Below are 23,595 nucleotides of genomic sequence, written 5' to 3'. Positions count from 1 at the left end.
TAGAAAACATTACTATTTTTTGTACATGTACTTGTAGTCTGTGATGAATGTAGAATGTGATGAATTATAATAAACAATAAAATATAATCCTAGCAATCTAATAAAACAGACATGGCTGCAAATCCCAACATAGTTAATGATATTTTATTTTCATTTCAGCTTTCTAGTTTGAAGTGCACAGCAACCACACCATCAGTTTAACCAAGATGTCGACAACTGACTATGTCAATAACTCCCTGCCCCTTCCAAATACCTCACTGGCGGACAAGACGGTGTACGCGACATGCAGCCACATGCCTGAGGTCATCCTATTTTACCTGGGCATGCAGTTCATTAATATGTTCATAGGCATTCCAGCAAACCTCATGGTGCTCTGGCTGATCCGTAGTAACCGGAAAGACTCTTCCTCCTCTGACATCTTCATCGTTCACCTGGCTGTCCTAGACACCTTCTTTTGCCTTATCCCTCCATTGGAGTTGGCCAACCTGATGTGGTTGACCACCAGCAGCACGTGGTATGTCCTGCGCTTCTTTTATGGGGTCAAGGACTCATCACCGCTCTTCCTTTCCTGCATTTGTCTGGATCGTTACATGGCAGTGCTGCACCCTATCGTCTTCTCCAACCTGAAGGATAAGCCTCATCGGCCCGTCTGTGCAGGCGTCACGTGGTTCATCACGCTGGTCTACGCAATACTAAAGTGCATCGGGACTATCCCCAACTTTGATAAAGTGTTCACAGTGATGATCCTGGCTGCATTCGCCTTCATGGTCTTCTGTAACATCTCCATACTCTGGGCGCTAAGGAAGTCTGGCCCAGGTCGTGATGACATGCACCCTGTCAAGAAAAGAGCCTTCAAGATGGTACTCATCATTCAGGCTATCATAGTCTTTAACTACTTCCCTCCTGTTGCACTCTTCCCATTTAAGTCCTATTTCATCCCAGATGTGTTCAGATGTTACATCCATTACATAGCATTCGGCTTCATGGACATTAGTAGTAGCATTCAGCCTGTGCTCTATCTGTCCAAATGGAAGCCAAAATGTCCAGCATGCTGCTGTACATGTTGTACTACTGAACAGACTGAAAAGGTAACCACAGCAATCGAACCCTCCACTGTGTACTCAACGACTGGGTAAGGTTTGCTTGTAATAAAATGAGAGGGATTATATAATAGACTCTCTGTCTATAATATTTGCTCTGGTAAAGATACAAAAAATGTATTTGCATATAAGAACAACAAATGTAAAACAACTGTCCCTTCACTATCCCAATAAATGTATCATATTAAACAAAAATCTGTACATTTTATAGCACATGAACCTTGTCTAGTCTGTATTATTAGGAATAAATAATAAAATGTATTTATTTCAGTTCAAATTTCAATGTCAAACACTGTCAGGGGCATTTTTTTGTCTCCTATTCACCTAACATGTCTTTGGACTGTGGGAGGAAACCAGACATGGGAAGAACATGCAAAATAGTGACCCACTGAGCCACAGTGGAATGTAATAAAAAGAAAAATAATGCATTTGAATGACATATTTCTTGCCTTAGTCTTTTGCAGCACCTGTTAACAGTGACATGCAATTAAATAAATAAAAAAGTTATATTTAAATATGATTTATTTGTAATATTTGTTAAAGTGTTATTCATTATCTGTCTACAATTACTGACTGTAGTCCATCTGTTTCTCTGCATCCTTTATTATGCTGTTCTTCAATGGTCAGAACTCTCCCAGGACCACTACAGAGCAGGTATTATTTAGGTGGTGGATCATTCTCAGCACTGCAGTGACACTGACATGGTGGTGGTGTGTTAGTCTGTGTTGTGCAGGTATGAGTGGATCAGACACAGCAGCGCTGCTGGACTGAGAATAGTCCACCAACCAAAAACATCCAGCCTACAGCGCCCCGTGGGCAGCGTCCTGTGACCACTGATGATGGTCTAGAAGATGACCGACTCAAACAGCAGCAATAGATGGGCGATCGTCTCTGACTTTACATCTACAAGGTGGACCAATTAGGTAGGAGTGGACAGTGAGTGGACACGGTATTTAAAAACTCCAGCAGCATTGCTGTGTCTGATCCACTCATACCAGCACAACACACACTAACACACCACCACCATGTCAGTGTCACTGCAGTGCTGAGAATGATCCACCACCTAAATAATACCTGCTCTGTGGTGGTCCTGTGGGGTCCTGACCATTGAAGAACAGCATGAAAGGGGGCTAACAAAGCATGCAGAGAAACTGATGGACTACAGTCAGTAATTGTAGAACTACAAAGTGCTTCTATATGATAAGTGGAGCTGATAAAATGGACAGTGAGTGTAGAAACAGGGGTTTTAACGTTATGGCTGATCGGTGTATACTTTAACAACAGCAATAAAATATTTTATTACATATTAGGAAAAAGACAGTTTTGAGGTATTGACCTATTTTTATTATACATAACACAGATCATTGAACAGTGAAAAACATTCATTATTCATTATTTTACATTTAAAGGAAAGAAACTGCTTTAAAACTAGAACTTCAACACTATAAAGACTGTTAATAGTACAGCCTGGAGCAGGACTACTAATGAAATCACTCAAGCCCAGAAATGTAAACTTTTATTGTTTTAATTTACTTTTATTTTAAATATACTGTGATATATGAAAACACCTCTTCCTTTTATCACTGACATTCTGCAGCCATAGTGACTATGACAGTGTCAGTGCCGAATCCAGCGTCTGTGTGCTCCCAGACCTCATGTTTACATGCCACGCCCCTCTCTCCAGGAGCACATGTTGGAGAAGTTTTGTTTTCACTGTCAAGCCAACGCCCCCTCATTACGATTGGTCTTTGGCTAATGATTCACAGGTGCTCCTTGTTTAGGGAAAATGCACAAGGCATTTAAGGAGGCCCGTGGCTCAGTCAAGTGGAGATTATTTTGAATTTGACTTCTCATGATTTTGGTTCCTAGCTCATGTTCTTTTGGTTTGGTTTGTTCTTGTTAGTTCATTCATGCTCTTGTTCATGCTCAGTCTTGTTAAGTGTAGTTCAAATGTATGTGGACACCAGACCAAGAGCTAATGGCACTTCCAGTCCAGACACAGTTGTTATTTTGACAGGGTACTTTAACCATGCTGATCTGAAATTGGTTTAAGAAAGGCATGCATGTTCCCAGGAGAGAGTAACATTATGGATCAGGTGTACACAATCATCCCACGGGCATATAAAGTAAATCCATCTGCACACCTTGGACAGTCAGACCACATTTCACTGAAACTGATTCCAGTGGACTGAGAGCCACTTTTGCAGGGCTGTTTTGATAGCACCGACTGGGCTCTGTTTGCACAGGGGATTTGGAGGAATATGCCTTATCATTCGTGGTGTACATAAATTTTTTCACTGACAATGCACTCAAAGACAATAAAGGTGTAAACAACCTGAGATGTGGCTTTTAGATCAGGAGCAAACTAGCAGCTTGAAAGAACCTCAAAAGGGGCATCAAGGTGCTTCCACCACCATACTTTACTGTGGGCTTGGTGATCTCAGAATCATATGTGCAATCCTTCTTTCCAAACTTAAGCTCATTGGTCTGAGAGCACACATAGGACACAATTGTGATTCTATTAACTTACCACTTGCTAATTATCACACCAATTATACATACAGACAGACTGATTGGGGTAGCAAGTTACAAACCACTTACAGTTATTTGAAAATCCACAAAGATGCTTGATTGGGCCTTGAATTAATTCTTTATCAGTTGAATGATACAGCAAATGAATAAAGAAAATAAATGAAAAGCTGCTACCATGACCTACAATTCAACCAAAGCTTAAGGACGCAGTCCTGGACGATCCTCGAGTGGCCCTCTCAGTCTCCAGATTCAAGTCTTTTAGAAAATCTTTGGTGGGATTTAAAAAAGCAGCTGCAGCATGAAAGCCATCAAACATTCATGAGCTAGAAGCATTTGCAGGAGAAGATTCCACAAGAGAGATGTCAGAAGTTTGTAAGTAATTAACAAAATTGCTTATTATATATGTAGACTAAATAAAAATTGGTTGGATGCATCAGTGACTCTCCTCTAATTTAGTCATTTGGGGTGCACATATCATTGCTAGTCCCAAGCCTGCAGATCAAAAATCATATTTACATTCCGAGTTTGTAGAGCCCTGGGTAAACAACGTCAACCTCTAGCACTGTTGGTAGGAAGGTGGAAGTGAAAGTTGGATCATTGAATGTGGGTACTAAGACTTGTAAAGGGAGAGAGCAAGCTGTTATGACGGAGAGGACAAGGGTTGACCTACAGTACAGTGTATGTATACAAGAGACCAAGTGGAAGGGAAGTAGGACTGGGAGAATTGAAGGTGGGTGTAAACTGTTCTACCATGGTGCAGATGTGATGGGGTAGGTGTAATCTTTATCAAGAATATAGTGGCGGTGTCTCAAGAGGGCACCCAAAGAAGACACAAATGTGACTAAGGCTGATTATAATGGACATATTAATGAAAGGAATAGAGGTGATGAGAATGTGTTGGGTAGATATGATGTTAAGGACAGGAATAAGGAGGGGCAGATGGTAGTCCACCAACCAAAAATATCCAGCCAACAGCGCCCTGTGGGCAGCGTCTTGTGACCACTGATGAAGGTCTAGAAGATGACCAACTCAAACAGCAGCAATAGATGAGCGATCGTCTCCGACCTTACATCTACAGGATGGACCAACTAGCTAGGAGTGTATAATAGAGTGGAAAGTGAGTGGACATGGTGTTTAAAAACTCCAGCAGCGCTGCTGTGTCTGATCCACTCATACCAGCACAACACACACTAACACACCACCACCATGTCATTGTCAGTGTCAGTGCTGAGAATGATCCACCACCTAAATAATACCTGCTCTGTAGTGGTCCTGTGGGGGTCCTAACCATAGAAGAAGGTTGTTCTATATCGTAAGTGGAGCTCATAAAATGGACAGTGTGTGTAGAAACAAGGAGGTGGTTTTAATGTTATGGCTGATCAGTGTATATCCTATGCATGTGGCACAATCTGAAAGAGATTGAAGACTGACAGGTAGGGCAGAGTTTGGTTAGACAGCTGGTGGTCAGATGGTGGTTTGTTGGATGTCTTTAGAAGTAAACAGAAGGATGAAAGTGAGGGCAGAACCAAGGATCACATGGTGGAGGTTAATAAAAGAAGACTGTGGTGTAAAGAAATGAGCAGGTGCTGTGGGGTGGTAAAAGGCTGCTGGACGATTGGGCAATGACCACAAAAGTGGTAAAGCAATCAGCCACAAAGGTACATGGTGTGACATCTGGACAGAGGAAAAAACACCTGATGTAGTGGACTGATGAGGTGCAGGATAGTTTAAGGAGGAAAAGAGAGTAGACAAGAGTATAAAGAAATGCAGCATAAGGCAAATAAAGAATTGGCAAATGCTAAGAAAAAGGTGTATGGCAGGCTGTATGAGAACTTGAAAGGTGAAAAGCAGTTGTAGCAATTGGTCAGACATAAGAACAGAGCTGGGAAAGATGTACACCAGGTCAGAGTGATAAAGGATGCAGATGGTAATGTGCTGAGAAATGAGAAGAGCGTACTGAGAAGGTGGAAAGAGTACTTTGAGAATGGTGAACCATGGAGTGCCACGTATTAGCAAGGAGAAAGTGAGGGCAGCCATAAAGAGAATGAAGAGTGGAAAGGCAGTTGGCCCAGATGACATACCAGGCATAGTTTTTAACTAGATTATTTAACACAATCTTGAAATACACCGATCAGCCATAACATTAAATCCACCTCCTTGTTTCTACACTCACTGTCCATTTTATCAGCTCCACTTACCATATAATACCACTCTATTAGACACTCCTACCTAGTTGGTCCACCTTGTAGATGTAAAGTCAGAGACGATCGCTCATCTATTGCTGATGTTTGAGTTGGTCATCTTCTAGACCAGGGGTGTCAAACTCAAGGCCCGCCGCGTCATTTGATCCGGCCCGCGAGAGCTTAAACGACTGTATGATTGTTGTGATGGTTCGAGTCGTTACAGAGACGCGCTTATAATTTAATGCGCTCCTGCGCCTATAAGAGACAACGTGACATCGTAGTCATGGCAACTAACTTTAACCTTCGCTAAGAAGCCATGTGACTTTTACGGCAAAAGAACGCGGGGTAGCGTAGTCAGTAATGTAAACAATAATAAATAAATATAAATAATTATATTGCAATATAATACCCAAGCATTGTCTGTAAGTAGTGGCGTTTATATTCTCAGTTGTTAGTAAATGTTTAGTGAGTATATCACAGCGCTTTAGATACAAATTTACCGTAATTAAATACTGTTGTTACCGTTACTATAGCAATTAGTATCTTTACACACAATTTTAACTCGTTATTTTACGTTTGGTTAAATCTCATATTGTACCAGATGTAACACTTGACTACAGCTGTGTGCTTTTACTGTATTAAGTTCTTTATTGTATTTTTACTTCATTTTGGTGCACACAGTGTATCACACAGCTGGGAAGCAAATAAACCGACTGTATTCTGAAGGGAGCTGTCTGTCTGTCTGTCTGTCTGTCTGTCTAGCTGGGAAAGGGGGATAAACTATTAGTGAGGGCAGAATGATTGTCTTAAAAATACACTGTAAAATCCTAAACAAACTGCATCTTTCAAAATGCATGCTGATTTTGTGACCTGCAAAGTGACACAGCCCACCAGTAGATGATGTTAAGAAATATTTACACATGATTCTAAAATGTACAAGAAGATAAGTAAGAAAATTAAGCATAAGGAGGAAATGTAATAAAAGTGAAAACAAGTTTGTGCTTCAGGAAGAGAAACCGGTGCGTCTCTTGTGTTATGAGGCTGTGTCTGTGGTAAAGTAGAATAATATAAATGCAGAATTCAGCCTCCAAGAAAAACAGCAATGTGACTGCAATCACAGCAGGATACGTTACAATCGGCCCTTTGAGGGCCACAATAATGCTGATGTGGCCCTCGGTGAAAATGAGTTTGACACCCCTGTTCTAGACCTTCATCAGTGGTCACAGGACGCTGCCCACAAGGCGCTGTTGGCTGGATATTTTTGGTTGGTGGAATATTCCACAAGGTGTTGGAAACATTTCTTTTAATCTCTGTTGACATACAGTGTATCACAAAAGTGAGTACACCCCTCACATTTCTGCAAATATTTCATTATATCTTTTCATGGGACAACACTATAGAAATAAAACTTGGATATAACTTAGAGTAGTCAGTGTACAACTTGTATAGCAGTGTAGATTTACTGTCTTCTGAAAATAACTCAACACACAGCCATTAATGTCTAAATGGCTGGCAACATAAGTGAGTACACCCCACAGTGAACATGTCCAAATTGTGCCCAAAGTGTCAATATTTTGTGTGACCACCATTATTATCCAGCACTGCCTTAACCCTCCTGGGCATGGAATTCACCAGAGCTGTACAGGTTGCTACTGGAATCCTCTTCCACTCCTCCATGATGACATCACGGAGCTGGTGGATGTTAGACACCTTGAACTCCTCCACCTTCCACTTGAGGATGCCCCACAGGTGCTCAATTGGGTTTAGTCCATCACCTTTACCTTCAGCTTCCTCAGCAAGGCAGTTGTCATCTTGGAGGTTGTGTTTGGGGTCGTTATCCTGTTGGAAAACTGCCATGAGGCCCAGTTTTCGAAGGGAGGGGATCATGCTCTGTTTCAGAATGTCACAGTACATGTTGGAATTCATGTTTCCCTCAATGAACTGCAGCTCCCCAGTGCCAGCAACACTCATGCAGCCCAAGACCATGATGCTACCACCACCATGCTTGACTGTAGGCAAGATACAGTTGTCTTGGTACTTCTCACCAGGGCGCCGCTACACATGCTGGACACCATCTGAGCCAAACAAGTTTATCTTGGTCTCGTCAGACCACAGGGCATTCCAGTAATCCATGTTCTTGGACTGCTTGTCTTCAGCAAACTGTTTGCAGGCTTTCTTGTGCGTCAGCTTCCTTCTGGGATGACGACCATGCAGACCGAGTTGATGCAGTGTGCGGCGTATGGTCTGAGCACTGACAGGCTGACCTCCCACGTCTTCAACCTCTGCAGCAATGCTGGCAGCACTCATGTGTCTATTTTTTAAAGCCAACCTCTGGATATGACGCCGAACACGTGGACTCAACTTCTTTGGTCGACCCTGGCGAAGCCTGTTCCGAGTGGAACCTGTCCTGGAAAACCGCTGTATGACCTTGGCCACCATGCTGTAGCTCAGTTTCAGGGTGTTAGCAATCTTCTTATAGCCCAGGCCATCTTTGTGGAGAGCAACAATTCTATTTCTCACATCCTCAGAGAGTTCTTTGCCATGAGGTGCCATGTTGAATATCCAGTGGCCAGTATGAGAGAATTGTACCCAAAACACCAAATTTAACAGCCCTGCTCCCCATTTACACCTGGGACCTTGACACATGACACCAGGGAGGGACAACGACACATTTGGGCACAATTTGGACATGTTCACTGTGGGGTGTACTCACTTATGTTGCCAGCTATTTAGACATTAATGGCTGTGTGTTGAGTTATTTTCAGAAGACAGTAAATCTACACTGCTATACAAGTTGTACACTGACTACTCTAAGTTATATCCAAGTTTCATGTCTATAGTGTTGTCCCATGAAAAGATATAATGAAATATTTGCAGAAATGTGAGGGGTGTACTCACTTTTGTGATACACTGTACGTATGTTATGTAACTGCTTCACATTCAAGATGTGATTCACTAGTTTATCTCATCCCAAAGCTGCGTCAATGCAATGCATGGATGTGGTGCATTGTCATGCTGGAACTAGCCGTTGCAATATGGTAAATAGTGGCCATAAAGAAATGCATATGGCCAGCATAATACTCAAATAGGTTGTGGCATTTAAACATTGGTGGATTGGTATTAAGGAGGGCAAATCATGTCATGATCGCTCGTAACCCGAATTGTTCGTATGGTAAATCGTTCGTAACTCAAGGGTCTACTGTATTGTCAATTTCACTCACCAGTTTATAATCCTAATGAAAAGATAATTATACTTAAAATGCCTGTCTAGTTTCAGTTCAGTTGTGATTGTGCGAGATGTGACATTCAGGTGTTCCAATCACTTCCATGGCCACAGGTGTATAAAACCAAGCACCTAGGCATGCAGACTGCTTCTACAAACATTTGTGAAAGAATGGGTCGCTCTCAGGAACTCAGTGGATTCCAGCGTGGTACCGTGATATGATGCCACCTGTGCAACAAGTCCAGTCGTGAAATTTCCTCGCTACTAAATATTCCACAGTCGACTGTCAGTGCTATTATAACAAAGTGGAAGCGATCGGGAACGACAGCAACTCAGCCATGAAGTGTTAGGCCACGTAAAATGACAGAGCGGGGTCGGCGGACGCTGAGGCGCATAGCGCGCAGAGGTCGCCAACTTTCTGCAGAGTCGATCGCTTCAGACCTCCAAACTTCATGTGGCCTTCAAATTAGCTCAAGAACAGTGTGTAGAGAGCTTCATGGAATGGGTTTCCATGGTCGAGCAGCTGCTTCCAAGCCTCACATCACCAAGCGCAATGCAAAGCGTCGGATGCAGTGGTGTAAAACACGCCGCTACTGGACTCTAGAGCAGTGGAGACGTGTTCTCTGAAGTGACGAATCACGCTTCTCCGTCTGGGGGTTTGGCGGTTGCCAGGAGAACGGTACTTGTCTGACTGCATTGTGCCAAGTGTAACGTTTGGTGGAGGGGGGATTATGGTGTGGGGTCGTTTTTCAGGAGTTGGGCTCGGCCCCTTAATTCCAGTGAAAGAAACTCTTAATGCTTCAGCATACAAAGAGATTTTGGACAATTTCATGCTCCCAACTTTGTGGGAACAGTTTGGGGATGGCCCCTTCCTGTTCCAACATGACTGCGCACCAGTGCACAAAGCAAGGTCCATAAAGACATGGACGAGCGAGTTTGGTGTGGAAGAACTTGACTGGCCTGCACAGAGTCCTGACCTCAACCCGACAGAACACCTTTGGGATGAATTAGAGCGGAGACTGCGAGCCAGGCCTTCTCGTCCAACATCAGTGTCTGACCTCACAAATGCACTTCTGGAAGAACGGTCAAAAATTCCCATAAACACACTCCTAAACCTTGTGGAAAGTTGAAGCCGTTATAGGTGCACAGGGTGGACCGACATCATATTAAACCCTATGGATTAAGGATGGGACGTCACTCAAGTTCATATGTGTGTGACACATGGACAAATGAAAAGACAGACAATTGTTTTCCATTTTTACTGTATTTATTCAGATGTAATCACATTGCGCTAAGGAATTTCTTTCCACTTATTCATGGGGATGTAAAATCCAACAGCTTTATGTTCAGAATGATCTACACATTTTACAGCATCGTGTTCTATCTGTAAAAGCCGTCACAGAGCTAACCGTATCAACATCATAACGAGCTACCATTTCTTTGCATCATAAATACAATTGTTGACATTTTAAAACAAATCTTAGCGTTTTAAAATGTAGTAGTTTAGTTCATTTAGTTACTTGGTAGCTTTATGCAGACAAACTGTTAACAAGCACGATGAGAACAGTATTAAACAGTAATACACAAACTAAACTACTTACTCAAAAATGTACTCGATTTTAAAAAAACTAAGAAACAATTCAATTTACAAATCAGAACAGTCCGGAATTACTGACAGTAAAAAACAATACTGGATTAGGTAAGCACCCCAATCTTTATCATCTCTATATTCAAAATCAGACCTTCAATAACACTTGGATAACTATGCTTATGTGATGCTTCAGGAAAGAAAAGCAAAATATCCATCTAAAACATTAGACAGCACTTTGTAGCTCTACAATTACTGACTGTAGTCCATCGGTTTCCCTACATACTTTGTTAGCCCCGTTTCATGCTGTTCTTCAATGGTCAGGACCACTACAGAGCAGGTATTATTCAGGTGGTGGATCGTTCTCAGCACCGCAGTGACACTGACATGGTGGTGGTGTGTTAGTGTGTGTTGTGCTGGTATGAGTGAATAGGACACAGCAGTGCTTATAGAGTTTTTAAAAACCTCACTGTCACTGCTGGACTGAGAATAGTCCAACCAAAAATATATCCAGCCAACAGCACCCCGTGGGCAGCGTCCTGTGACCACTGATGAAGGTCTAGAACTCAAACAGCAGCAATATATGAGCGATCGTCTCTGACTTTACATCTACAAGGTGGACCAACTAGGTAGGCGCATCTAATAGAGGAAGTATCCAAAACATTATCCTTATCCAGAAACAGAGTTTCTAATGAGACCTTCAATAACACTTGGATAAATCCGCTTATGCTTTGTGCATGTCAGCCTGGTGTCAAAGCTAAATTTGATGCACCACTTAGGTGTCAAACCAAATAAGAAAGCTTTTGTGCAGCCTGTGTAAAGAACTTTGTAGTTCTACAATTACTGGCTGTAGTCCATCTGTTTCTCTACATGCTTTGTTCTTCAATGGTCAGGACCCCCACAGGACCATTACAGAGCAGGTATTATGTAGGTGGTGGATCATTCTCAGCACTGCAGTGACACTGACATGGTGGTGGTGTGACCATGTAGACAGCTGACCATGATCTGATAGAGAGCTCATTCCAAAACCACAGGCATTACCCTAGAGTTGCACTATCATTGCTTTAATTCTATATTCTTCTGGAAAGGCTTTCTCCTGAGAACAGGATGAGCGCTATTCAGCTCCATTTCCATTCCAGAGCGTTTCTCTTTCTGCGGTTGTTGCTTTCCAAATACAAGATCAGTCGAAACTGTCGGGCTTACAACACTCCCTTTGGGTAAATCTATTTAAATGCATGAAACTAATTGCAATTTTTGAGTCTACAAACTATTAGAACGGGTAATTTAGTCATATAACAGTTCTAACATGATGCAAGTTTGTTTATTAGGATTTTAACGTCATGTTTTACACTTTTGGTTACATTCACGACAGGAACGGTAGTCACTCATTACACAGTCATGGACAATTTTGTATCTCCAATTCACCTCACTTGCATGTCCTTGGACTGTAGGAGGAAACCCACGCGGACATGGGGAGAACATACAAACTCCACACAGAAACCCAGGAGCTTCTTGCCGTGCCGCCCACATGATGCGAGTATAGCAGCTTTAAAGGTATTCCAATGATTGAGCCTTTGTCCATAAATAACGCACTATACAGCACAACTAAAAATAAAGAACATATGCTTTTATAATCAGCAGGATCTTCCATCATAAAAAACCCACAGTGATTTTTGTCAGTTGTCGGTAGAGGTCAGTAGTCCTTTCAGCTTTTTCAGTCCAAACAGCTTATCAGAGCTGCCCTCCCCCCCTCAAATAAAAATATCAAAGCCAAAATAAATAGAAACATTTTTTACAACAGCCAATTAAAATCAACCTCTCTGTTTCATCATAATTCCAATCACCAACCAGTTCGCCAACACATACACTGATCGGCCATAACATTAAAACCACCTCCTTGTTTCTACACTCACTGTCCATTATATAGAAGCACTTTGTAGTTCAACAATTACTGACTGTAGTCCATCTGTTTCTCTGCATGCTTTGCTACCCCCCTTTCACCCACAGGACCGTGGATCATTCTCAGCACTGCAGTGACACTGACATGGTGGTGGTGTGTTAGTGTGTGTTGTGCTGGTATGAGTGGAGTTTTTAAACACCTCACTGTCACTGCTGGACTGAGAATAGTCCACCAACCAAAAATATCCAGCCAACAGCCCAGAGTCCTGTGACCACTGATGAAGGTCTAGAAGATGACCGACTCAAACATCAGCAATAGATGAGCGATCGTCTCTGACTTTACGTCTTCAAGGTGGACCGACTAGGTAGGAGTGTGTAATAGAGTGGACAGTGAGTGGACACGGTATTTAAAAACTCACACTAACACACCACCACCGTGTCAGTGTCACTGCAGTGCTGAGACTGATCCACCACCTAAATAATACCTGATCTGTGGTGGTCCTGACCATTGCAGAACAGATGGACTACAGTCAGTAATTGTAGAACTACAAAGTGCTCCTATATGGTAAGTGGAGCTGATAAAATGGACAGTGAGTGTAGAAACAAGGAGGTGGTTTTTATGTTATGTCTGATCGGTGTATGTTAATGCACTGGTTCTCAGACTTTTCAGACCAAACTGAAAGTGAAGGTGCTGAATGACCACCGCTTATTCTCCAAACGTCCATATTATGCATTGTTTATTTGACAAAATAGAGGCTTTTGTGTAAAGAAGAAAAAAAATGCTGTGTAAAATAATTTTTTGCACCATTCAACTCTACGTTTCTAGCTTAAAACTACAGTAATAAAGGAGGATGGAGACCCCCAGTTTAAAATCAATGTTGAGCACTGACAGATGTTAAGAAAGTCACAACTGGCAAAATTTGGTAATATCTGGAATATCGGTACACGTAAACACCTTCACTGTAACAACTACCATGTTCAGATTCACTATTCTTATACTTGTACTTCATCTACACTGTGAATCTCTTGGTCCTTTTTAGGGGAAGACTCATTTGGCCCCTTCGCCGCATTGACCTCCTTGGCATGGACGTGCTCATGCCTCTTGAGGTGGCTGGCCCTGCTGAAGCTCTTGTCGCAGTGTGGACACGTGTGCAGCTTTTCTCCAGTGTGAGTGAGCTGATGAAGCTTGAGGCTGCTGGCCACGGTAAAGGTCCGAGCGCATATGCCGCACATGTACGGCCTCTCCCCGGTGTGCATGCGCATGTGAATGCTCAGGTGCCCGGCCTGGCTGAACGTCTTTTTACACAGGTCGCAGTGGTACGGCCGCTCCCCGGTGTGAATGCGCTGGTGCGTTTTGAGGTCGCCCAGACTGTTGAACCTCTTGTCGCATTGCCCACAACAGTACGGCTTCTCTCCGCTATGAATCCGGAGGTGGATCCTCAGGTTGCCGGCGCTGGCGAAGGTCTTGGTGCACACGCTGCAGGAATACGGGCGCTCGCCAGTGTGAGTTCGGAGATGCACTTTGAGCTGGTTGTGCTCAGTGAAGCGTTTCTCGCAGTGTGGGCAAGCGTAGGGTTTCTCGCCAGTGTGGGTTCGTTTATGGATCCGAAGCTGACCCTGATGGCCGTAACTCTTGTCGCACAGGTTACAGGCGTACGGTTTCTCACCTGTATGGGTGCGTTCATGGCTCTTCAAGAGGTCGATCCGGCTAAAGCCTTTGCCGCAGTAACCGCAGATGTGCTCCCTCTCCGAGTTATGAGTCTTCATGTGGTTGTTGAGTGCCGTCGTGCTGCCATATCTCTTATCGCACAGGGCACAGTGGTAGACTTTGCCTTGGTTCAGCGGTGTTATTTTGGACATCTGTGTTGATTGGAACGCTCCCAAAAAGCCCTGGTGTGCCTCTACAGGCAAACTGTCATCTTCAAAACTGTCTTCGGGGATGGCATCATGAGCTGGATCTTCCTCAGATATGGTGAGTCCTGATTTCTCTGCTTCATAATGCTCCACATCACTGCCCTCATCGTCACTCTTAGTTCTGCTCACGTGCTTCTTAGACACCATGGTTACTTGAACCTCACCATCACTATCTATGGTACATTCTGAAACACTGTCTTCCGGGCCCTCGGCTTTAATAGTTCTGAAATCAACCGACCGATGCTTCGAGAGTTCACCGTCAGACCCAGTGTCATCCTCAGGGTCGATCTTAACAGACGGTACGGTGTTAACCGAAACGTCTTTAGTTACTAGGACGGTTTCATTCCTGGGTGAAAAGTGGCTTGATTTCAATAATTTTGGTCTGGAGTTTGATGGTGTACTGATCTGATCTCCCATCTGTCTCTTAAGGTTCTTACTTTGACCACTCACAAGTCTGGACCCATCAGCTTGAGGATGCAAAGTCTGGCTCGGTAAGTCCGAACCAGCAACGATCTTCTGCCCTGCAAACCAAAAACAGTAAAACGTAGTTTATACCTCACTTTATTATTTGACAGTTGTACTAGTTTAGCTCTTTAGCTCTTAATACTTTGTACGTAGTTCTACAATTACTGACTGTAGTCCATCTGTTTCTCTGCATGCTTTGCTAATCCCCTTTCATGCTGTTCTTCAATGGTCAGGACCCCCACAGGACCACTACAGAGCAGGTATTATTTGGGTGGTGGGTCATTCTCAGCACTGCAGTGACACTGACATGGTGGTGGTGTGTTAGTGTGTGTTGTGCTGGTATGAGTGGATCAGACACAGCAGCGCTGATGGAGTTTTTAAACACCTCACTGTCACTACTGGACTGAGAACAGTCCACCAACCCCAACGATGCCTCAAGGGCAGTGTCCTGTGACCACTGATGATGTGACCACTAGGGCAAGCCGTAGCCTAGTGGTTAAGTCAAGTCAAGTCACCTTTATTTCTATAGCACATTTAAAAGACAACGTGTGTCAACCAAAGTGCTGTACATTAAAATCAAGTATAAATAACACTCAACTATGCATATAACATTTAACAAATCATTAACATACATACATACACACCAACATATAAATCAAATAAAACCACTAAAACAAAGATGACTAAGGTACTGGACTAGTAATCAGATGGTCGTTGGTTCAAGCCCCACCACTGCTATTAAGCCCTTGAGCAAGGCCCTTAACCCTCAATTGCTCAGACTGTATACTGTAACTGTAAAGGCATCTGCTAAATGTAAATGATGAAGGTCTAGAAGATGACCAACTCAAACAGCAGCAAGATGAGCGATCGTCTCTGACTTTACATCTACAAGCTGGACCAACTAGGTAGGAGTGTCTAATAGAGTGGACAGTGAGTGGACACTGTATTTAAAAACTCCAGCAGCGCTGCTGTGTCTGATCCACTCATACCAGCACAACACACACTAACACACCACCACCGTGTCAGTGTCACTGCAGTGCTGAGAATGATCCACCGCCTGAATAATACCTGCTCTGTAGTGGTCCTGACCATTGAAGAACAGGGTCAAAGCAGGTTAAAAAGTACATAGAAAAAGAGATGGACTGCAGTCAGTAATTGTAGAGATGATAACATGGACAGTGAGTGTAGAAACAAGGAGGTGGTTTTAATGTTATGGCTGATCAGTGTATGCTACAGGAAATTACATTTTGGTGTACTAGCCTTGGTGTGGCCAGTAGCCACATATGAATGTGACACATTCAGACTTTTGAGACCAAGTGCATCAGAAAGCAACTAAAAACTGGAATTACATTAAATGTGTATTGCATTAACAATGGCTAGTCTGCTACAGGCGACACAAAGGGCATTGGAGAAATCTGACCCATCCCTGCAGCCAATGACATGTAACATGTAAGTATGATTTAAAAGTCAAAACATTATAACACAAAGCATTTATGACACTATCTACACTTACGGTTAGTCTGCACTTTACATACCTGACTCCAGTCTCTTCTTGAGACTCTCGTTCTGTGTGGTGATTCTCCAAATTTCTCCTTGGAGCTTAGTCAGGGTCTGATCAACAGAGTCCAGGACATTATCCACAGTAGCTCTGAAGATCTCGTTCAAAGAAGACTCTAGGAAGGTCTTCAGGTTCTTCAAGTTCATTATTGAAACTGTAGCATGGAAAAAGGCCATGATTAAGTCGTGAAAATAAAATTGATGACAAATTATCATAAAAATTGTCGACTTTCTAACTACATGACTCGAAACTCTGACTTAAACAGCATTTTCTACTATTTAAATCTCACCATTGGTTTACAATCTACATACCGGCTTCTAGTTTACATTGTACAGACTCTTGTCCTTGCAGTTTCTTCCTCAGAGTCTCGATCTCTGTGTTGATCCTGCGAATCTCTCCTTGGTACTTAGCCAGGGTCTGATCCACAGAGTCCTGGATATTATCCACAGTAGCTCTGAAGATCTCGTTCAAAGAAGACTCTAGGAAAGTCTTCAGGTTCTTCGAGTTCATTATTGCGACTGTAGCATAAACAAATAAAACAATATATTGTAACTGTGTTTATTACATCTAAACACACACAACCTTTGTACTTTGTAGTTCTACAATTACTGACTGTAGTCTATTTGTTTCTCTGCATGCTTTGTTAGCCCACTTTCATGCTGTTCTTCAATGGTCAGGATTCTCCCAGGACCACTACAGAGCAGGTATTATTTGGGTGGTGGGTCATGGTGTGTTAGTGTGTGTTGTGCTGGTATGAGATGGTTCAGACACAGCAGCACTGCTGGAGTTTTTAAATACCGTGTCCACTCACTGTCCACTCCTACCTAGTTGGTCCACCTTGTAGATGTAAAGTCAGAGACGATCGCTCATCTATTGCTGCTGTTTGAGTTGGTCATCTTCTAGACCTTCATCGTTGGTCACAGGACGCTGCCCATGGGGCGCTGTTGGCTGGATATTTTTGGTGGGTGGACTATTCTCAGTCCAGCAGTGACAGTGAGGTGTTTAAAAACTCCAGCAGCATTGATGTGTCTTATCCACTCATACCAGCACCATGTCAGTGTCACTGCAGTGCTGAGAATGATCCACCACCCAACTAATATTTACTCTGTAGTGGTCCTGGGGGGGTCCTGACCATTGAAGAACAGCATGAAAAGGGGCTAACAAAGCATGCAGAGAAACAGATGGACTACAGTCAATAATTGTAGAACTACAAAGTGCTTCTATGTGGTAAGTGGAGCTGATAAAATGGACAGTGAGTGTAGAAACAAGGAGGTGGTTTTAATGTTATGGCTGATATGGCATTGCATAGCTGTTAAAATAATAAACTGTAATTATTTTATTTGGTGTTGGTACAGCTGGTAGAATGGGTGTCACACAGCAACATGGGCACTGCGTAACTGGGTTTACATCTTGCCTGCCCTTATGTCTGCTTGGGTTTCCTTTAAGAACGAGAGCTTCCTATCACTTCTTCTTGTTCCAGTGTAAATGAGTGTGACTGTGCATCACCCTGCCTAATGCTTGTTTTAATGTCATCACAATATGAACTGCATAATCAGTGGCTAGTCTGCTGGAGGTGACACAAGACTTAGGGCATTGGAGAAAGCCGACCCATCCAATGACGAAGTAGTGACAAGACATGCTGTTATAACTCATACAAGGCATTTATTACGACTTTAAACTATTAGATAACATTTTACATTATAGTTAACTGGAGATGGTGATAATGATACAACCTCATAATTTCCTCCCCTTCATAAAAGAACACACACGCAGTTAGTTTGCACTTTACATACCTGAATCCAGTTTACACTGTACAGTCTCTTGTACTTGCAGTCTCTTCCTGAGAGTCTCATTCTCTGTGGCGATTCTTCGAACCTCTCCTTGGTACTCATCCAGGGTCTGATCAACAGAGTCCAGGATATTGTCCACAGTAGTTCTGAAGATCTCGCTCAAAGAAGACTCTAGGAAAGTCTTCAGGGTCTTAGAGTTTATTACTGAAACTGCAGCATAGAAGAATGAAACAATAAGATTGTGTTTAGTACATGTCCCCTTTAGTTTCCTCCAAGCATGTTCATTTTAATTTCATGTTTTACATACATGACAGAAACACTAGTTACTCATTACACAAGATTCATCAGTTCACAAGTTCTTAATGTCAAACACAGTCATGGACAATTTAGTACCTCCAGTTCACCTCACTTGCATGTCTTTGGACTGTGGGAGGAAACCCACAATGACACAAGGAGAACATGCAAGCTCCACACAGAAAGGACCCGGACCGCCCCACCTAGGGATCGAACCCAGGACCTTCTTGCTGTGAGGCGACAGTGCTACTGAGTAAATAAGTGAAGCGTTTACTGTAAATTTCTCTAGTGTAAATAAGTGAGTGAATGTACAGGGGTTGGACAAAATAACTGAAACACCTGTCATTTTAGTGTGGGAGGTTTCATGGCTAAATTGGACCAGTCTGGTGGCCAATCTTCATTAATTGCACATTGCACCAGTAAGAGCAGAGTGTGAAGGTTCAATTAGCAGGGTAAGAGCACAGTTTTGCTCAAAATATTGCAATGCACACAACATTATGGGTGACATACCAGAGTTCAAAAGAGGACAAATTGTTGGTGCACGTCTTGCTGGCGCATCTGTGACCAAGACAGCAAGTCTTTGTGATGTATCAAGAGCCACGGTATCCAGGGTAATGTCAGCATACCACCAAGAAGGACAAACCACATCCAACAGGATTAACTGTGGACGCAAGAGGAAGCTGTCTGAAAGGGATGTTCGGGTGCTAACCCGGATTGTATCCAAAAAACATAAAACCACGGCTGCCCAAATCACGGCAGAATTAAATGTGCACCTCAACTCTCCTGTTTCCACCAGAACTGTCCGTCGGGAGCTCCACAGGGTCGATATACACGGCCGGGCTGCTATAGCCAAACCTTTGGTCACTCGTGCCAATGCCAAACGTCGGTTTCAATGGTGCAAGGAGCGCAAATCTTGGGCTGTGGACAATGTGAAACATGTATTGTTCTCTGATGAGTCCACCTTTACTGTTTTCCCCACATCCGGGAGAGTTACGGTGTGGAGAAGCCCCAAAGAAGCGTACCACCCAGACTGTTGCATGCCCAGAGTGAAGCATGGGGGTGGATCAGTGATGGTTTGGGCTGCCATATCATGGCATTCCCTTGGCCCAATACTTGTGCTAGATGGGCGCGTCACTGCCAAGGACTACCGAACCATTCTGGAGGACCATGTGCATCCAATGGCGGTGCCGTGTATCAGGATGACAATGCACCAATACACACAGCAAGACTGGTGAAAGATTGGTTTGATGAACATGAAAGTGAAGTTGAACATCTCCCATGGCCTGCACAGTCACCAGATGTAAATATTATTGAGCCACTTTGGGGTGTTTTGGAGAAGCGAGTCAGGAAACGTTTTCCTCCACCAGCATCACGTAGTGACCTGGCCACTATCCTGCAAGAAGAATGGCTTAAAATCCCTCTGACCACTGTGCAGGACTTGTATATGTCATTTCCAAGACGAATTGACGCTGTATTGGCCGCAAAAGGAGGCCCTACACCATACTAATAAATTATTGTGGTCTAAAACCAGGTGTTTCAGTTATTTTGTCCAACCCCTGTATATCACCCTGTCCAGGGCGTGTTTTAACCATTTGGGGTGCAAAACCCCAAATGACCATGGCCAGGATTAAGCTGTAGTTAACTGGATATTGTGATAATGATACAGATACACCGATCAGCCATAACATTAAAACCACCTCCTTGTTTCTACACTCACTGTCCATTTTATCAGCTCCACTTACCACATAGAAGCACTTTGTAGTTCTACAATTACTAACTGTAGTCCATCTGTTTCTCTGCATGCTTTGTTAGCCCCCTTTCATGCTGTTCTTCAATGGTCAGAACTTTTCCAGGACCACTACAGAGCAGGTATTATCTATAGGTGGTGGGTCATTCTCAGCACTGCAGTGACACTGACATGGTGGTGCTGTGTTAGTGTGTGTTGTGCTGGTATGACACAGCAATGCTGGACTGAGAATAGTCCACCAACCGAAAATATCCAGCCAACAGCACCCCGTGGGCAGCGTCCTGTGACCACCGATGAAGACGAAGACGAAGATGACCAAGTCGGACAGCATCAACAGATGAGCGATCGTCTCTGACTTCACATCTACAAGGTGGACCAAGTAGGTAGGAGTGTCTGATCCACTCATACCAGCACAACACACACTAACACACCACCACCTAGATAATACCTGCTCTGTGGTGGTCCTGACCATTGAGGAACAGGGTGAATGCAGGCTAAAAAAGCATGCAGAGAAATAGATGGACTACAGTCAGTAATTGTAGAACTACAAAGTGGAGCTGATAACATGGACAGTGATTGTAGAAATAAGGAGGGTATACGCCACATATTATTTATTACATTTATTTAAATGCCTGTTTTTAAATAAAATGATTGTTTATTGATTTACACTATGTTGTGCTAAAGAAGCTAACTGCTACTTTTCAACCAACAGCTGAAATGTTTTGTATATTTATCATTTATTAATGCAGAATAACGTTAAAAACACATAAAAAAGTCTAAATTTTAACTACATCTTTAAAAACTCTGGACTTAAACGGGCTTTTTTGCTATTAAAGTGGTCAAACTCGACGTTTCCTCCCCTTCATAACAAAGCTCTCACCGTTAGCTAGCATCTTACATACCGGCTTCTAGTTTACATTGTACAGACTCTTGTGCTTGCAGTCTCTTCTTCAGAGTCTCGATCTCTGTGTTGATCCTCCGAATCTCTCCTTGGTACTTAGCCAGGGTCTGATCCACAGAGTCCTGGATATTATCCACAGTAGCTCTGAAGATCTCGTTCAAAGAAGACTTCAAAAAATTCTTCAGGTTCTTCGAGTTCATTATTGCAAGTGGAGCTCGTCTAAACACACACAACCTTTCAGAGATCAGACTGCCAACAATTAGATCTCAAAGGCTAACCGGCTAAGCTAAACATAAGCCTCCAAGGAACAATCCAGAACATTTCTGACACACAAACGCGACAATGCAAAAACAATCAAAAATCGAACTTTAAACTGCGTCTTTGCTTTGAATGGTTCGGCTTCAGGTTGTGGAATATTTACAGAGCTGATAAGCTGCTATTTCCAAATCCAGCAGGCTAGTTCTGTGATTGTTAAAGTAACTCGTTCTTCACATGCTATCACCTCTAGTGGTTTGGAGTGGTGATGGTCATCTGTCCATTTTATCAGCTTCACTTTGTAGTTCTACCATTACTGACTGTAGTCCATCTGCTTCTCTGCGTGCTTTGTTAGCCCCCTTTCATGCTGTTCTTCTATGAGTGGATCAGACACCGTGTCCACCCACTGTCCACCCTGTTACACACTCCTACGTAGTCGGTCCACCTTGTAGATGTAAAGTCAGAGACGATCGCTCATCTCATCTATTGCTGCTGTTCGAGTCGGTCATCTTCTAGACCTTCATCAGTGTTTGTGTTTTAGTGGCTGGATATTTTCGGTTGGTGGGCTATTCTAAGTCCAGCAGTGACACTGAGGTGTTTAAAAACTCCAGCAGCGCTGCTGTGTCTGATCCACTCATACCAGCACAACACACACTAACACACCACCACCGTGTCAGTGTCACTTCAGGGCTGAAAACGATCCACCACCTAAATAATACCTGCTCTGTTGTATTTAAGAACAGCATGAAAGCAGGCTAACGAAGCATGCAGAGAAACAGATGGACTACAGTCAGTAATTGTAGAACGACAAAGTGCTCCTATATGGTAAGTGGAGCTGATAACATGGACAGTGAGTGTAGAAACAAGGAGGTGGTTTTAATGTGATGGTTGATCGGTGTAGAACCTGACTCGGTGCAGTGAAAAAGGTTTTGATTGCCTCTGTTGCAGAGGTTTATTTCAGACTGACAAGATTTATTTATTAGGATTTTAACGTCATGTTAATCAAGATTTATCAGTCTACAAGTTTTAATGTCAAACACAGTCATGGACAATTTTGTATCTCCGATGTTTGATGTTTTATTGTTTTTGCCCCATCGTGTTCTGGCTTGTTCCTTGGAGGCTTATGTTTAACTTTAATGGCCGGTTAGCCATTGAGATCTAATTTGATTGTTGGCAGTCTGATCTCTGAAAGGTTGTGTGTGTTTAGACGAGCTCCAATGAACTCGAAGAACCTGAAGAATTTCCTAAAGTCTTCTTTGAACGAGATCTTCAGAGCTACTGTGGATAATATCCAGGACTCTCGAGTCTTTGAGGAAGAGACTGCAAGCACAAGAGACTGTACAATGTAAACTAGAAGCCGGTATGTAAAGTCTAAGCTAACGGTAAGAGTTTTGTAATGAAGGGGAAAGAAAATTTGAGTTTGACTTTGTTAATAGCAAAAAAAGCCTGTGTAAGTCCTCACTTGCATGTTTTTGGACTGTGGAAGGAAACCGGAGCTCCCGGAGGAAACCCACTGAACCCAGGATCCTCTTGCTGTAAGGGGGCCGTGCTACCCACTGAGCCACAGTGCCACCCAACTGTCAAGAAGAAGGATACCGTTGAGTAAAAGGCAAGGACTTGTAAAGGACTCTGGCAACAGATGAGCTGTATATTAAACAAATTATTAAGCAAATATCAGGCACAGTATCTGCTGGCTAATACTATCTACACAGAGAAACATGGTGAAGGTAGCATCATGCTATGGGGGTGCTTCTTAGCAGCAGGTACAGGGAGACTAGTAAGAATTAAAGGAAAGGTAAATGCAGCCAGTGGCACGGGGCGCATTAGGTAGCGCTCACAGAAATTCCATATGGGTCCTGTGAACCTGTTTTTTAGTCTCGCCACTAGTCACTGGCTCTGAGGACTTTGGCATGTTCTCTTGGTGTCTGCTTGGATTTTCTTCCACTTCCTAAAAACATGTAGAAAAAGTCTTGCCTACTTAGAACTTAGAGCCAGCTGTAGCCTAGTGGTTAAGGTACTGGACCAGTGATCAGAGTGTCGCTGGTTCAAGCCCCAGTACTAAGGGGTTGCTGCTGTTGGACCCTTGAGCAAGGCCCTTAACCCACAATTGCTCAGACTGTATACTGTAACTGTAATGTAAGTCACT

At 43.1% G+C, this 23,595-nt stretch overlaps 2 protein-coding genes across 2 annotated transcripts; one reads left to right on the top strand and one right to left on the bottom strand.

Annotated features, from left to right (window-relative positions):
- Positions 1-206: 206 nt before the first annotated feature.
- Positions 207-1,189, top strand: LOC134303713 (hydroxycarboxylic acid receptor 2-like). Its single transcript, XM_062989186.1, has one exon. The coding sequence runs from the start codon at positions 207-209 to the stop codon at positions 1,134-1,136; it is 930 nt and encodes a 309-aa protein (XP_062845256.1). The 3' UTR covers positions 1,137-1,189.
- A 12,144-nt stretch (positions 1,190-13,333) lies between these two features.
- LOC134303712 (zinc finger and SCAN domain-containing protein 12) lies at positions 13,334-21,394 on the bottom strand. The gene is made up of 5 exons (XM_062989185.1): positions 21,196-21,394; positions 18,256-18,462; positions 16,774-16,980; positions 16,440-16,616; positions 13,334-14,960 (listed from the first exon to the last, which is right to left on the bottom strand). Exons 1-5 carry the CDS (start codon positions 21,392-21,394, stop codon positions 13,519-13,521), a joined length of 2,232 nt encoding a protein of 743 aa, XP_062845255.1. The 3' UTR covers positions 13,334-13,518.
- Between the last annotated feature and the right edge of the window lie 2,201 nt (positions 21,395-23,595).

The sequence above is a fragment of the Trichomycterus rosablanca genome, chromosome 26, assembly GCF_030014385.1.
Source record: "Trichomycterus rosablanca isolate fTriRos1 chromosome 26, fTriRos1.hap1, whole genome shotgun sequence".
In the NCBI taxonomy this organism is placed as follows: Eukaryota; Metazoa; Chordata; class Actinopteri; order Siluriformes; family Trichomycteridae; genus Trichomycterus; species Trichomycterus rosablanca.
Note: the sequence above shows the minus strand (reverse complement) of the source record. Positions and strands in the feature narration are given on the sequence as shown.

Coding starts and splice junctions, on each gene's coding strand:
- LOC134303713 (XM_062989186.1), top strand. CDS start 207: ATGTCGACAACTGACTATGTCAATAACTCCCTGCCCCTTCCAAATACC.
- LOC134303712 (XM_062989185.1), bottom strand. CDS start 21,394: ATGAACTCGAAGAACCTGAAGAATTTTTTGAAGTCTTCTTTGAACGAG. Junction 18,463..21,195: donor ACAATGTAAACTAGAAGCCG/GTATGTAAGATG, acceptor TCTATGCTGCAG/TTTCAGTAATAAACTCTAAG. Junction 16,617..16,773: donor ACAATGTAAACTAGAAGCCG/GTATGTAGATTG, acceptor TCCATGCTACAG/TTTCAATAATGAACTTGAAG.